This window comes from Ranitomeya variabilis, chromosome 6 (assembly GCF_051348905.1).
Source record: "Ranitomeya variabilis isolate aRanVar5 chromosome 6, aRanVar5.hap1, whole genome shotgun sequence".
Classification (NCBI taxonomy): Eukaryota; Metazoa; Chordata; class Amphibia; order Anura; family Dendrobatidae; genus Ranitomeya; species Ranitomeya variabilis.
Window position 1 is genome coordinate 211,209,102 of NC_135237.1, and position 13,696 is coordinate 211,222,797.

The following is a 13,696-nucleotide window of genomic DNA, read 5'->3' on the forward strand; positions in this document are numbered from 1 at the left end:
TCTGGGTGATATGTGATCGCTTCTCCAAGATGGTCCATTTGGTTCCTTTGCCTAAGCTGCCTTCCTCTTCCGATCTGGTTCCTGTGTTTTTCCAGAACGTGGTTCGTTTGCACGGCATCCCTGAGAATATTGTGTCAGACAGAGGATCCCAGTTCGTTTCCAGGTTCTGGCGATCCTTTTGTAGTAGGATGGGCATTGATTTGTCGTTTTCGTCTGCTTTCCATCCTCAAACTAATGGACAGACGGAGCGAACCAATCAGACTTTGGAGGCTTATTTGAGGTGTTTTGTCTCTGCTGATCAGGACGATTGGGTGACATTCTTGCCGTTGGCTGAGTTTGCCCTTAATAATCGGGCTAGTTCCGCCACCTTGGTTTCGCCTTTTTTCTGCAACTCTGGTTTCCATCCTCGCTTTTCTTCGGGTCATGTGGAGCCTTCTGACTGTCCTGGGGTGGATTCTGTGGTGGATAGGTTGCAGCAGATCTGGAATCATGTGGTGGACAACTTGAAGTTGTCACAGGAGAAGGCTCAGCGCTTTGCCAACCGCCGCCGCGGTGTGGGTCCCCGACTGCGCGTTGGGGATTTGGTGTGGCTTTCTTCCCGCTTTGTTCCTATGAAGGTCTCCTCTCCCAAATTTAAACCTCGTTTTATTGGGCCTTACAAGATATTGGAAATCCTTAATCCTGTATCTTTTCGTCTGGATCTTCCTGTGTTGTTTGCTATTCACAATGTATTTCATAGGTCCTTGTTGCGGCGGTACATTGTGCCTGTAGTTCCTTCTGCTGAGCCTCCTGCTCCGGTGTTGGTTGAGGGCGAGTTGGAGTACGTGGTGGAGAAGATCTTGGATTCTCGCCTCTCCAGGCGGAGGCTTCAGTACCTGGTCAAGTGGAAGGGCTATGGTCAGGAGGATAATTCCTGGGTGGTCGCCTCTGATGTTCATGCGGCCGATTTAGTTCGTGCCTTTCATGCCGCTCATCCTGATCGCCCTGGTGGTCGTGGTGAGGGTTCGGTGACCCCTCACTAAGGGGGGGGTACTGTTGTGAATTTGCTTTTTGCTCCCTCTAGTGGTTACTAGTTTTTTGACTCTGGTTTTTCTGTCATTCCTTTTATCCGCACCTGGGTCGTTAGTTAGGGGTGTTGCTATATAAGCTCCCTGGACCTTCAGTTCAATGCCTGGCAACGTAGTTATCAGAGCTAGTCTGCTGTGCTCTTGTCTACTGATCCTGGTTCCAGTTATATCAGCTAAGTCTGCCTTTTGCCTTTTGCTATTTGTTTTGGTTTTGTATTTTTGTCCAGCTTGTTCCAAATCTATATCCTGACCTTTGCTGGAAGCTCTAGGGGGGCTGGTGTTCTCCCCCCGGACCGTTAGACGGTTCGGCGGTTCTTGAATTTCCAGTGTGGATTTTGATAGGGTTTTTGTTGACCATATAAGTTACCTTTCTTTATTCTGCTATCAGTAAGCGGGCCTCTCTGTGCTAAACCTGGTTCATTTCTGTGTTTGTCATTTCCTCTTACCTCACCGTCATTATTTGTGGGGGGCTTCTATCCAGCTTTGGGGTCCCCTTCTCTGGAGGCAAGAAAGGTCTTTGTTTTCCTCTACTAGGGGTAGCTAGATTCTCCGGCTGGCGCGTGTCATCTAGAATCAACGTAGGAATGATCCCCGGCTACTTCTAGTGTTGGCGTTAGGAGTAGATATATGGTCAACCCAGTTACCACTGCCCTATGAGCTGGATTTTTGTATTCTGCAGACTTCCACGTTCCTCTGAGACCCTCGCCATTGGGGTCATAACAGAGAGGGGCGACACTAGGGTCCCGGAAGAACTCCAGGCCTACCCGTCATACGGGTGCTTCCTATCCATATCATCTGGGGGACGGAGAAGAACATCAGAACAGATACGAGTTGTGAGAAAGAACATCAGAAACAGACACAACAGTTGTGAGAACTATCCCGTGGTGCTCAGCAGGGAGGTACTACAACACACAGGCGCTAGAAGGTAGGCACTGATTTCCACCTGCAAAGGGAACTCTGGATGTGCCTTCGGACCGGCCGGTCTCAGCCAGCCCTGTTAGCAGTACTCTGGATTGCAGATCCTGAAGCCTTCAGTAAAGAGGTAAAGAGACTGCAACACTGTGTCCTCATTATTCATCGCGCCTTGCACCACGCACCATCATCACATCTTTCATTGGACACCCCTTAGCAGGGTCATGGACCGGGTCTAGCCACCGTGACAACCCCAGAACTGAGACAGAGAGGCCCGGTACCGAGTACCCCACGGCCCTGCGTCTGGGGGCACTCCAATTGCACGCCCCACTTTTCAGTTTTTGAATTTCCCAAAAAATTTTAAATAACCAATAAATTTAGTTCAACTTCACAATTGTGTTCCACTTGTTGATTCTTCTACAAAAATTTACATTTGGTATCTTTATGCTTGAAGCATGATATGTGGGAAAAGGTTGAAAAGTTCCAGAGGGCCGAATATTTTTGCAAGGCACTGTATATAGTTATAAAAGGAAGGTATTTATTGCACAAATAGGCCAATTTGGGCAAGTCCACTGTCCACGTCAAGGCAGCCTTTGTCTGGAGGGGTGCAACACATTTTTATCTGTTACAAATATATGTACTAGCTCCCCTCCATTATGTCTAGCACCTACTGCATTATATACACTGTTTTTGCTGGTGACATATTGCAATCACCATAAAGCATTGGGTTTCATATTAATTTGTATAGCATATATACAGTATATACACAGTTTAGAATGTGTATATTGTAAGTGTTCACTGTTTGTCTCATCTTGAATATCCTATCATGTGTTTTTATTTTAATGACTTTTATACATATGCTGTTGAAATGTTCTGAGTATTTATTGTTGCAACAGTAACAAGATGTGCTAACATCTTAAAAGGAGCGTTGTAACATGCTTGGTGTACAAATAAAATTTTGTAAAATTTTCCACATTTGCATCATAAAGTGGAGTGTGCAGTGCATTCACTGATACTGTTAAATATACAGTTTGGTGTTTAGAATAAATAGCAACCAGAATTGCAAAGAAGTTTTAATAAAATATTTTGCAAAAAAAAGGCAAGTTGACATATTGAATGCAATTGTTGCTATACTTAAAAGAACACTACAGAATTTTTATAAATTTGTCACTGATGACAATAAATAAGTATGACAATAAATAATGAACTAAACATAAACTTTTATATCATGCAGAGATTCGAACTTCAAGTCACCTATCAAAATTGAATGAAGGAGCTCAGACCTGGTGTTGTGCTAGGAAATGCCCAGCTCCACTGTAATGGCAATTGGAGCTCTTTCCAGCTCTCTTCTTGTAACATGCTGCCTCATGGTTGCCCTATGCAACTCTACTTTACGTGACCAAAATCTTACACAGACACAAGGATACGAACAATTGAAAAACAGTCAAGAAAAGAGGGATCATACAGCTCATCGCAATCACAACCAAACAAATTTGGGATTAGTAAATGACAACAAAATACATAAGGACGAATATATGAAAGACTGGAACCATTCAGCAAACAAAATCATTTTAAATAAAGAATATTTGATTAGACAAAAAGAGATTTTGACTACTCAAACTATGAGCACTAAATCAGGGACTGTTACACAAATGCAATCAGATGTGGTGCAGGATCAGCCCCTGGAGGAAGTATCTCTTTTGGATATAGCAGCAACACAGGAGGCTACCGAGGAATATGCCTACCCAGATTATCGGGGGAAAGGTTGCGTGGATGAAAGCGGTTTTGTATATGCCATTGGGGAAAAGTTTACACCTGGCCCTTCAGCTTGCCCTTGTCGTTGCACAGAAGAAGGGCCCCTTTGCATTCAACCAGAGTGCCCCAGGTTGCATCCGCGTTGTATTCAAGTTGACAACAGTCAGTGCTGCCCCCAGTGTAAAGAAAAGAAAAATTACTGTGAATTTCGAGGGAAAACCTATCAGTCCTTAGAAGAATTTATGGTAAGTCAGATTGCTTAAAGAAGTTTAATAGTATAATTGTTTAACAGACTATAATCAAGTTACTGCTTTCAAGTCTTAATTTTCCACACAGCTATTATTCTTTCGGGTAACTTATTCATTTTTATTAGATCTTAGAAAGTGCATCTAAAATCAGGACTGACTCATTTGCCTTAATACATTTGTGTCTGTCGCCAGATCAGTTTATCACCAATACCATTTAATCATTATAATTGTGTCGTTAAAGTGATGGATCATGGAACTTTTGGGTGATCATATATTTTTGAATAGTAATGAATAGAAACAGCTGTGATGTAACGTATTCTGAAAATAAGTAAGAAGAAAAGGGTTGGGTTAAGAGAGTCCACCAGAATATGTATGGAACAGAGCAAAAAAAAAAAAAAGAATCTAAGAAAAAAGAGAAGAGATAAGCAGTAGCCAAATACATATTTTTTAAATATGTTACCAGATTTGACCATATAAACTGAATACATTACTGAAAAGATATCTTAGACTTATAAGGATGCTATATTTACAACTCCTCAGTGTCGTCCTCCATGCTACACTTGATGTTTAATGCTGCTTATTACATGCTGTAGCTATCAATCATGCTGGGTGTGTAGGTGAGTAGAGGCTGAATAAACATGGATTAATGAGCTGGTTCATTCTACAGGGTGGGCAATTTATATGAATACACCTAAATAAAATGGGAATCGTTGGTGATATCAACTTCCTGTTTGTGGCACATTAGTATATGGAAGGGGGAAAACTTTTCAAGATGGGTGGTGACCATGGTGGCCATTTTGAAGTCGGACATTTTGGATCCAACTTTATTTTTTCCAACAGGAAGAGGGTCATGTGACACATAAAACTTATTGAAAATTTCACAAGAAAAAGAATGGTGTGCTTGGTTTTAATGTAACTTTATCCTTTCATGAGTTATTTACAAGTTTATGACTGTTCTGCCCATCTTAATGTGCAATAAGTTAATTGTCATGTTATTCAAGTTGTGGCCACTGGAGGTCATCAGTTGCCTACTTTTCATGTTGTTTAGCAACTCTTTCCCCAGAAGAGCAGTGTCTTCTGGGTAAGTTCTGCCCTCATTCTTCTTGTGGAAGACAAGCTTCAGTAGCCATTTCTCCTCAGGACTGAAGGGAGGCACACGTGCTCCTGTCTCACTTACTTTCTTACCCCTGTCCTAACGGATCTCGGTACGTTTATAAAGGTTTAAATGCATCTTATGTTTGTGTTAGTATCTAGCCTTATGCAGCTCCTATAGTCTGATATAGTTAGGCAGATTGTGCTCTGCAGCTTGCAGTTAGGTTAATGTATGTTTACTCTGCATGTAGACAGATGCAACTTTGTATAGAATAGGGCAGTGCTGTTAGAATTACTGTGTAATGCACTCTGTACAATTCTTGCTGTAATGTCCCAGTTATTTATGTGATTGCACCCTGTATGTGCATATACTGATATGCTGTTATTCTTTACAGTTTTTCACCAGTCATCCATTATGATTATTCACTGAACATCCACTTTGTACATCAACATCATTCACTATTCGATCATCTACTATGAATACTATCCACCATTGTTGTTCAACGTTATAGTTTATGTTATCATCACCCTAATAAATAAGACTTGAGCTTCAATACAGTCTGTTTAATGGGATGTGGATGAAGGTTTAGCCGTATGTTGGAATCCACACAGCATCCTACGTGGAGGTAGGCAGAACAGTGAAAAACGAGACCGCCAGTCGCAGGCGGTGATTGTAAAGTAAGAACAGATTAGCTGCCTTCAGTGAAACTGATAGCCGGTCGCAGGCTGTAGTTGATCAGACTGTACGGAACCGCTAACACCCACACTGCTCCACATTCGGGTACCACAGCAGCTGCCATACAGCCGCAGAACTATACTGCAGCCCGCCAAGAAGAGCTACATCATTCCCGCCACGAGGAAGCTCACCGCACATAGACTCAGTTTCCCGCCAAAACACTCAGCAGTACGCAGCTAAGCGCACAATGTCTCAAAACAGCACATCCTCACTCAAGATGAGATCACTAGCAAGCTCTAGCAGGTCATCATTAGCAGAGCTGGCTGCTGTCGCCCGTGCTGAAGCTGAAGCAGCCAAAGCGAGGTCCTCCTTCGCCGAGAAAGAAATGCATCTAAAGCTGAGACAAGCAGAGCATGAAGCAGATAATGCACGTCTGCGGGCAGAACAAGAGACAGAAAGTGCACGCCTGCAAGCCGAAACCGCACGTTTATGGGCAGAGCAAGAGGCAGAAAGTGCACGCCTGCAAGCCGAAACTGCATGCCTGCGGGCAGAACAAGAGGCAGAAAGTGCACGCCTGCAAGCCGAGACCGCACGTTTGCGGGCAGAACAAGAGGCAGAAAGTGCGCGCCTGCAAGTGTCTCTAGAAAGACTTATGGCAGACAAAGAGACAGCAGCTGCAATAGCTAAGGCAGAGTACTTGGAAGCCATGAAGGATCCTGATTATGGGAGACGCAGCAACGTTCTTGGAACAGATCTAGAGCAGCAAGATCCAGCTCAGCGCATTGCAGAGTACGTCCATCGACACTCCAGCATTGACAACACCCTCAACAGACTACATCGATCAGCCTACGTCGATTATCATCGATCCAACCCCGAACTTCGCTACTACAAACAAGAAGACATTCAGCACAGAGATGTCGACCACAGCTACCGTTCCACTGAGAAGAAGGTACAGCTCCCACCTCACCTTAAAGAGACATCTTCTTCACCAGAAAGGTACTATGCAGACTGTCCGAAGCCAAGAGCGTCTCACAGGTATGGTGATGCACCACACACTAGACATGACTATAACATACCGGCTCGTACCAACACTGATCAAGCCACCATAGACTTGGCAAAGTTCTTTGCCCGCCGAGAACTGGTAACAAAAGGACTTGTAAAGTTCACTGACAAAGCCGAAAACTATAGGTCATGGCGAGCTTCGTTCCAGAACGCCATTCAGGGACTGGGCCTTTCTAGTAGTGAGGAGATAGATCTCTGTTATGACCCCAATGGTGAGGGTCTCAGAGGAACAAGTAAGTCTGCGAAGTACAAAAATCCAGCTCATAGGGCAGTGGTAACTGGGTTGACCCTATATCTACTCCTAACGCCAACACTAGAAGTAGCCGGGGAACATGCCTACGTTGGTCGCTAGATGTCTCGCGCCAGCCGGAGGACTAACTACCTCTAGAAGAGGAAAACAAAGACCTCTCTTGCCTCCAGAGAATAGACCCCAAAAGTTGGATACAAGCCCCCCACAAATAATAACGGTGAGGTAAGAGGAAATGACAAACACAGAGATGAACTAGGTTTAGCAAAGAGAGGCCCACTTACTAATAGCAGAATGTAGTAAGATAACTTATATGGTCAACAAAAACCCTATCAAAAATCCACACTGGAAATTCAAGAACCCCCGAACCATCTAACGGCCCGGGGGGAGAACTCCAGCCTCCCTAGAGCTTCCAGCAAGGTAAGGATACAGATTATGTACAAGCTGGACAAAAATGCAAACAAAAACAAATAGCAAAAAGCAAGAAAGCAGACTTAGCTTAATCTAGCAGGAACCAGGATCAGTAGACAAGAGCACAACAGATTAGCTCTGATTACAACGTTGCCAGGCATTGAACTGAAGGTCCAGGGAGCTTATATAGCAACACCCCTGACCTAACGACCCAGGTGAGCATACAAGGGATGGCAGACATTCCCAGAATCAAATCACTAGTAACCACTAGAGGGAGCCAAAAAGGTAAATTCACAACAGTACCCCCCCCTTAGTGAGGGGTCACCGAACCCTCACCAAGACCACCAGGGTGATCAGGATGAGCGGTGTGAAAGGCACGAACCAAATCGGCCGCATGCACATCAGAGGCGACCACCCAGGAATTATCCTCCTGACCATAGCCCTTCCACTTGACCAGGTACTGAAGCCTCCACCTGGAGAGACGAGAATCTAAGATCTTCTCCACCACGTACTACAACTCGCCCTCAACCAACACCGGAGCAGGAGGCTCAGCAGAAGGGACCACAGGCACAACGTACCGCCGCAACAAGGAACTATGAAATACGTTGTGAATGGCAAACGACACCGGAAGATCCAGGCAAAAGGATACAGGATTAAGGATCTCCAATATCTTGTAAGGACCAATGAAGCGAGGCTTAAATTTGGGAGAGGAGACCTTCATAGGAACAAATCGAGAAGACAGCCATACCAAATCCCCAACGCGAAGTCGGGGACCCACACCGCGGCGGCGGTTGGCAAAACGCTGAGCCTTCTCCTGTGACAACTTCAAGTTGTCCACCACATGACTCCAGATCCGCTGCAACCTATCCACCACAGAATCCACCCCAGGACAGTCAGAAGGCTCCACATGTCCCGAGGAAAAACGAGGATGAAAACCAGAGTTGCAGAAAAATGGCGAAACCAAGGTGGCGGAACTAGCCCGATTATTAAGGGCAAATTCAGCCAACGGCAAGAAGGTCACCCAATCATCCTGATCAGAAGAGACAAAACACCTCAAATAAGCCTCCAGAGTCTGATTAGTTCGCTCCGTTTGTCCGTTAGTCTGGGGATGAAAAGCGGACGAAAACGACAAATCAATGCCCATCCTACCACAAAAGGATCGCCAGAACCTGGAAACAAACTGGGATCCTCTGTCCGACACAATATTCTCAGGAATGCCGTGCAAACGAACCACGTTCTGGAAGAACACAGGAACCAGATCAGAAGAGGAGGGCAGCTTAGGCAAAGGAACCAAATGGACCATCTTGGAGAAACGATCACATATCACCCAGATGACAGACATGCCCTGAGACACTGGAAGATCAGAAATGAAATCCATAGAGATGTGTGTCCAAGGTCTCTTCGGGACAGGCAAGGGCAAGAGCAACCCGCTGGCACGAGAACAGCAAGGCTTAGCTCGAGCACAAGTTCCACAGGACTGCACAAATGACCGCACATCCCTTGACAAGGAAGGCCACCAAAAGGACCTGGCCACCAGATCTCTGGTGCCAAAAATTCCCGGGTGCCCTGCCAACACTGAGGAATGAACCTCGGAAATGACTCTGCTGGTCCATTTAGCAGGCACAAACAATCTGTCAGATGGACAAGAGTCAGACCTACCAGCCTGAAATCTCTGCAACACACGCCGCAGATCAGGAGAAATAGCTGACAAGATAACTCCTTCCTTAAGAATACTCACAGGTTCAGCGACTCCAGGAGCATCAGGCACAAAGCTCCTAGACAGAGCATCGGCCTTCACATTCTTAGAACCTGGTAAATACGAGACCACAAAGTCAAAACGGGAGAAAAACAATGACCAGCGGGCCTGTCTAGGATTCAGGCGTTTAGCAGACTCGAGATACATCAGATTTTTGACAATGACGCCACTCCTCAAATGCCCACTTCATGGCCAACAACTCCCGATTGCCCACATCATAATTTCGCTCTGCCGGCGAAAACTTCCTGGAGAAAAAGGCACAAGGTCTCATAGTAGAGCAACCAGGGCCTCTCTGCGACAAAACGGCCCCTGCCCCAATCTCCGAAGCATCCACCTCCACCTGAAAGGGAAGTGAGGTGTCAGGTTGGCACAAAACAGGCGCCGAAGTAAACCGGCGTTTCAACTCCTGGAAAGCCTCCATGGCAGCAGGAGCCCAGTTAGCTACATCAGAGCCTTTCTTGGTCATATCCGTCAATGGTTTAACAACGCTAGAAAAATTTGCGATAAAACGACGGTAGAAGTTAGCAAAACCCAAGAACTTCTGAAGACTCTTAACTGACAAGGGTTGAGTCCAATCATGAATAGCTCGGACCTTGACTGGGTCCATCTCCACAGCAGAAGGGGAAAAAATGAACCCCAAAAAGGGAACCCTCTGTACACCAAAGAGACACTTTGAGCCTTTAACAAACAAAGAATTTTCACGCAAAATCTTAAAAACCATCCTGACCTGCTCCACATGCGAGTCCCAATCATCAGAAAAAACCAGAATATCATCCAGATAAACAATCAAAAATTTATCCAGATACTTCCGGAAAATGTCATGCATGAAGGACTGAAAAACTGAAGGTGCATTAGAGAGCCCAAATGGCATCACCAAGTACTCAAAATGACCTTCGGGCGTATTGAATGCGGTTTTCCATTCATCGCCTTGCTTAATGCGCACAAGGTTGTACGCACCACGAAGGTCTATCTTGGTGAACCACCTGGCACCTTTAATCCGGGCAAACAAGTCTGACAACAGCGGCAAAGGATACTGAAATTTGACAGTGATCTTGTTTAAAAGCCGATAGTCAATACAAGGCCTCAAAGATCCGTCCATTTTGGCCACAAAAAAGAATCCCGCACCAAGAGGGGAAGAAGAAGGACGGATATGCCCCTTCTCAAGAGACTCCTTGATATATGAACGCATCGCGGTATGTTCAGGTACCGACAAATTAAACAGTCTCCCCTTAGGAAACTTACTGCCAGGAATCAAATCTATTGCACAGTCACATTCCCTATGAGGAGGCAGTGCACTGGACTTAGACTCGCTGAAGACATCCTGATAATCAGACAAATACGCCGGAACTTCCGAGGGCGTAGAAGAAGCAATAGACAAGGGCAGGGAATCTCCATGAATTCCATGGCAGCCCCAACTTGACACCGACATTGCCTTCCAGTCCAAGACTGGATTATGGGTCTGTAACCATGGCAAACCCAAAACAACCAAATCATGCATCTTATGCAGAACAAGAAAACGTATCACCTCCCGATGTTCGGGAGTCATGCACATGGTAACCTGTGTCCAAAACTGCGGTTTATTTTTTGCCAAAGGCGTAGCATCAATACCCCTAAGAGGGATAGGATTTTCTAATGGCTCCAGAACAAAACCGCAGCGCTTGGCAAATGACAGATCCATCAGACTCAGGGCAGCACCTGAGTCTACAAACGCCATGACAGGATACGATGACAGTGAGCAAATCAAAGTTACAGATAGAATAAATTTAGGTTGCAAATTACCAATGGCGACAGGACTAACAACCCTAGTAAGACGTTTAGAGCATGCTGAGATAACATGTGTAGAATCACCACAGTAGTAACACAAGCCATTCTGGCGTCTATGAATTTTCCGCTCATTTCTAGTCAGGATTCTATCACATTGCATTAAATCAGGTGCCTGTTCAGACAACACCATGAGGGAATTTGCGGTTTTGCGCTCCCGCAACCGCCGGTCAATTTGAATAGCCAGGGCCATGGAATCATTCAAACCTGTGGGAATGGGAAAACCCACCATCACATTCTTAATGGCTTCAGAAAGGCCATTTCTGAAATTTGCAGCCAATGCACACTCGTTCCACTGGGTCAGCACGGACCATTTCCGAAATTTTTGGCAGTACACTTCAGCCTCATCCTGGCCCTGAGACATAGCCAGCAAGGCTTTTTCTGCCTGAATCTCAAGATTGGGTTCCTCATAAAGCAAACCGAGCGCCAGAAAAAACGCATCAATATCAGCCAATGCCGGATCTCCTGGCGCCAGCGAGAAGGCCCAATCCTGAGGGTCGCCCCGTAAAAAAGAAATAACAATTTTCACTTGCTGAGCGGAGTCTCCAGATGAACAGGGTCTCAGGGACAAAAACAATTTACAATTATTCCTGAAATTTCTAAATTTAAATCGGTCTCCGGAAAACAGTTCAGGAATCGGTATCTTAGGTTCTGACATAGGATTTCTGATAACATAATCTTGTATGCCCTGCACACAAGCAGCAAGCTGGTCCACACCTGTAATCAAGGTCTGGACATTCATGTCTGCAGCAAACACAAGCCACTCAGAGGTAAAGGGGAAAAGAAAAAAAATGAGAAAGAGAAAAAAAAACTCAGAATTTTCTTTCTTATAATCCCGCTTCTGCAATGCATTTAACATTTAATACTGGCCTGGCAAACTGTTATGACCCCAATGGCGAGGGTCTCAGAGGAACAAGTAAGTCTGCGAAGTACAAAAATCCAGCTCATAGGGCAGTGGTAACTGGGTTGACCCTATATCTACTCCTAACGCCAACACTAGAAGTAGCCGGGGAACATGCCTACGTTGGTCGCTAGATGTCTCGCGCCAGCCGGAGGACTAACTACCCCTAGAAGAGGAAAACAAAGACCTCTCTTGCCTCCAGAGAATAGACCCCAAAAGTTGGATACAAGCCCCCCACAAATAATAACGGTGAGGTAAGAGGAAATGACAAACACAGAGATGAACTAGGTTTAGCAAAGAGAGGCCCACTTACTAATAGCAGAATGTAGTAAGATAACTTATATGGTCAACAAAAACCCTATCAAAAATCCACACTGGAAATTCAAGAACCCCTGAACCGTCTAACGGCCCGGGGGGAGAACTCCAGCCTCCCTAGAGCTTCCAGCAAGGTAAGGATAAAGATTATGTACAAGCTGGACAAAAATGCAAACAAAAACAAATAGCAAAAAGCAAGAAAGCAGACTTAGCTTAATCTAGCAGGAACCAGGATCAGTAGACAAGAGCACAACAGATTAGCTCTGATTACAACGTTGCCAGGCATTGAACTGAAGGTCCAGGGAGCTTATATAGCAACACCCCTGACCTAACGACCCAGGTGAGCATACAAGGGATGGCAGACATTCCCAGAATCAAATCACTAGTAACCACTAGAGGGAGCCAAAAAGGTAAATTCACAACAGATCTCCTGGTAAAGTGGCTTGGAACTGAATCGGTCGAGCATGCTAAAAGACTGAGAGACATTAACATAGAATACCCACACATAGGTCCACGTATAGTGTGGGAAAGACTTGACGAATGCTATGGGTCCAAAGAAGTAATAGAGAATGCTTTATTCAAAAGAATTGATGATTTCCCTAAGATAGGGCCCAAAGGTTATCAAAGGCTTAGAGAATTGAGTGATTTATTGATAGAGTTACAGGTTGCCCTGAAGGAAGGTCACTTGCCTGGATTGGCATTCTTAGACACTGCTAGGGGTGTCAATCCAATAATACAAAAACTTCCTTACAATCTTCAAGAAAGGTGGATTATACATGGTTCACGGTATAAACAAATTCATTATGTACCATTCCCTCCTTTTACTGTATTTGTTGAGTTTGTCACCCAGCAAGCCAAGATCAGAAATGACCCTAGTTTTGATTTCACTTTGTCATGTTCCACTACCCCTGGTGTCAAACCCAGTAAGACACCCGTGGCAGTCCATAAAACTAATATTGATTCCACAGGTCCTCCTCACAAGACAACTAAGCCCCCTACGGAAGAGAGCAAACCTCAGGATGTCAGTAAGCAGTGTCCTCTACACAGGAAACCACGTCCTCTACTAAAGTGCAGAGCCTTCAGGGAGAAGACTTTAGAGAATCACAAAGGTTTCCTCAAGGAAAACAACATCTGCTTCAAATGCTGTGCTACAACCTCTCACTTCGCCAGGAACTGTGAAGCTAGCGTGAAATGTGCAGAATGCAGCAGCACGGATCACAATTCAGCCTTGCACCCCGGACCACCTCCACGAGTGTTGTCACAGGCAGAGGAGCACGATGAGAAGCAGAAGAACACCGACGAAGACACCCCTGCGGTCATCTCTAAATGTACGGAGATCTGTAAGGGACTCACAGGAGGAAGATCCTGTTCAAAAATCTGCCTTGTCCGAGTCTATCCAGCAGGCCACAGAGACAAAGCGCTCAAGATATATG

General features: G+C 45.2%; 1 protein-coding gene across 3 annotated transcripts in view; it reads left to right on the top strand.

Annotated features, from left to right (window-relative positions):
• The window catches only part of VWC2 (von Willebrand factor C domain containing 2), a 1,827,208-nt gene that overhangs the window by 313,901 nt on the left and 1,499,611 nt on the right, over positions 1 to 13,696 (top strand). For all 3 annotated transcript variants that reach the window (XM_077267617.1, XM_077267618.1, XM_077267619.1), the window contains exon 2: positions 3,214 to 3,979. In XM_077267617.1, the coding sequence (XP_077123732.1) occupies positions 3,281 to 3,979 (699 nt within the window). In that variant the 5' untranslated portion in view covers positions 3,214 to 3,280. The remainder of the gene's footprint in view (positions 1 to 3,213; positions 3,980 to 13,696) is intronic.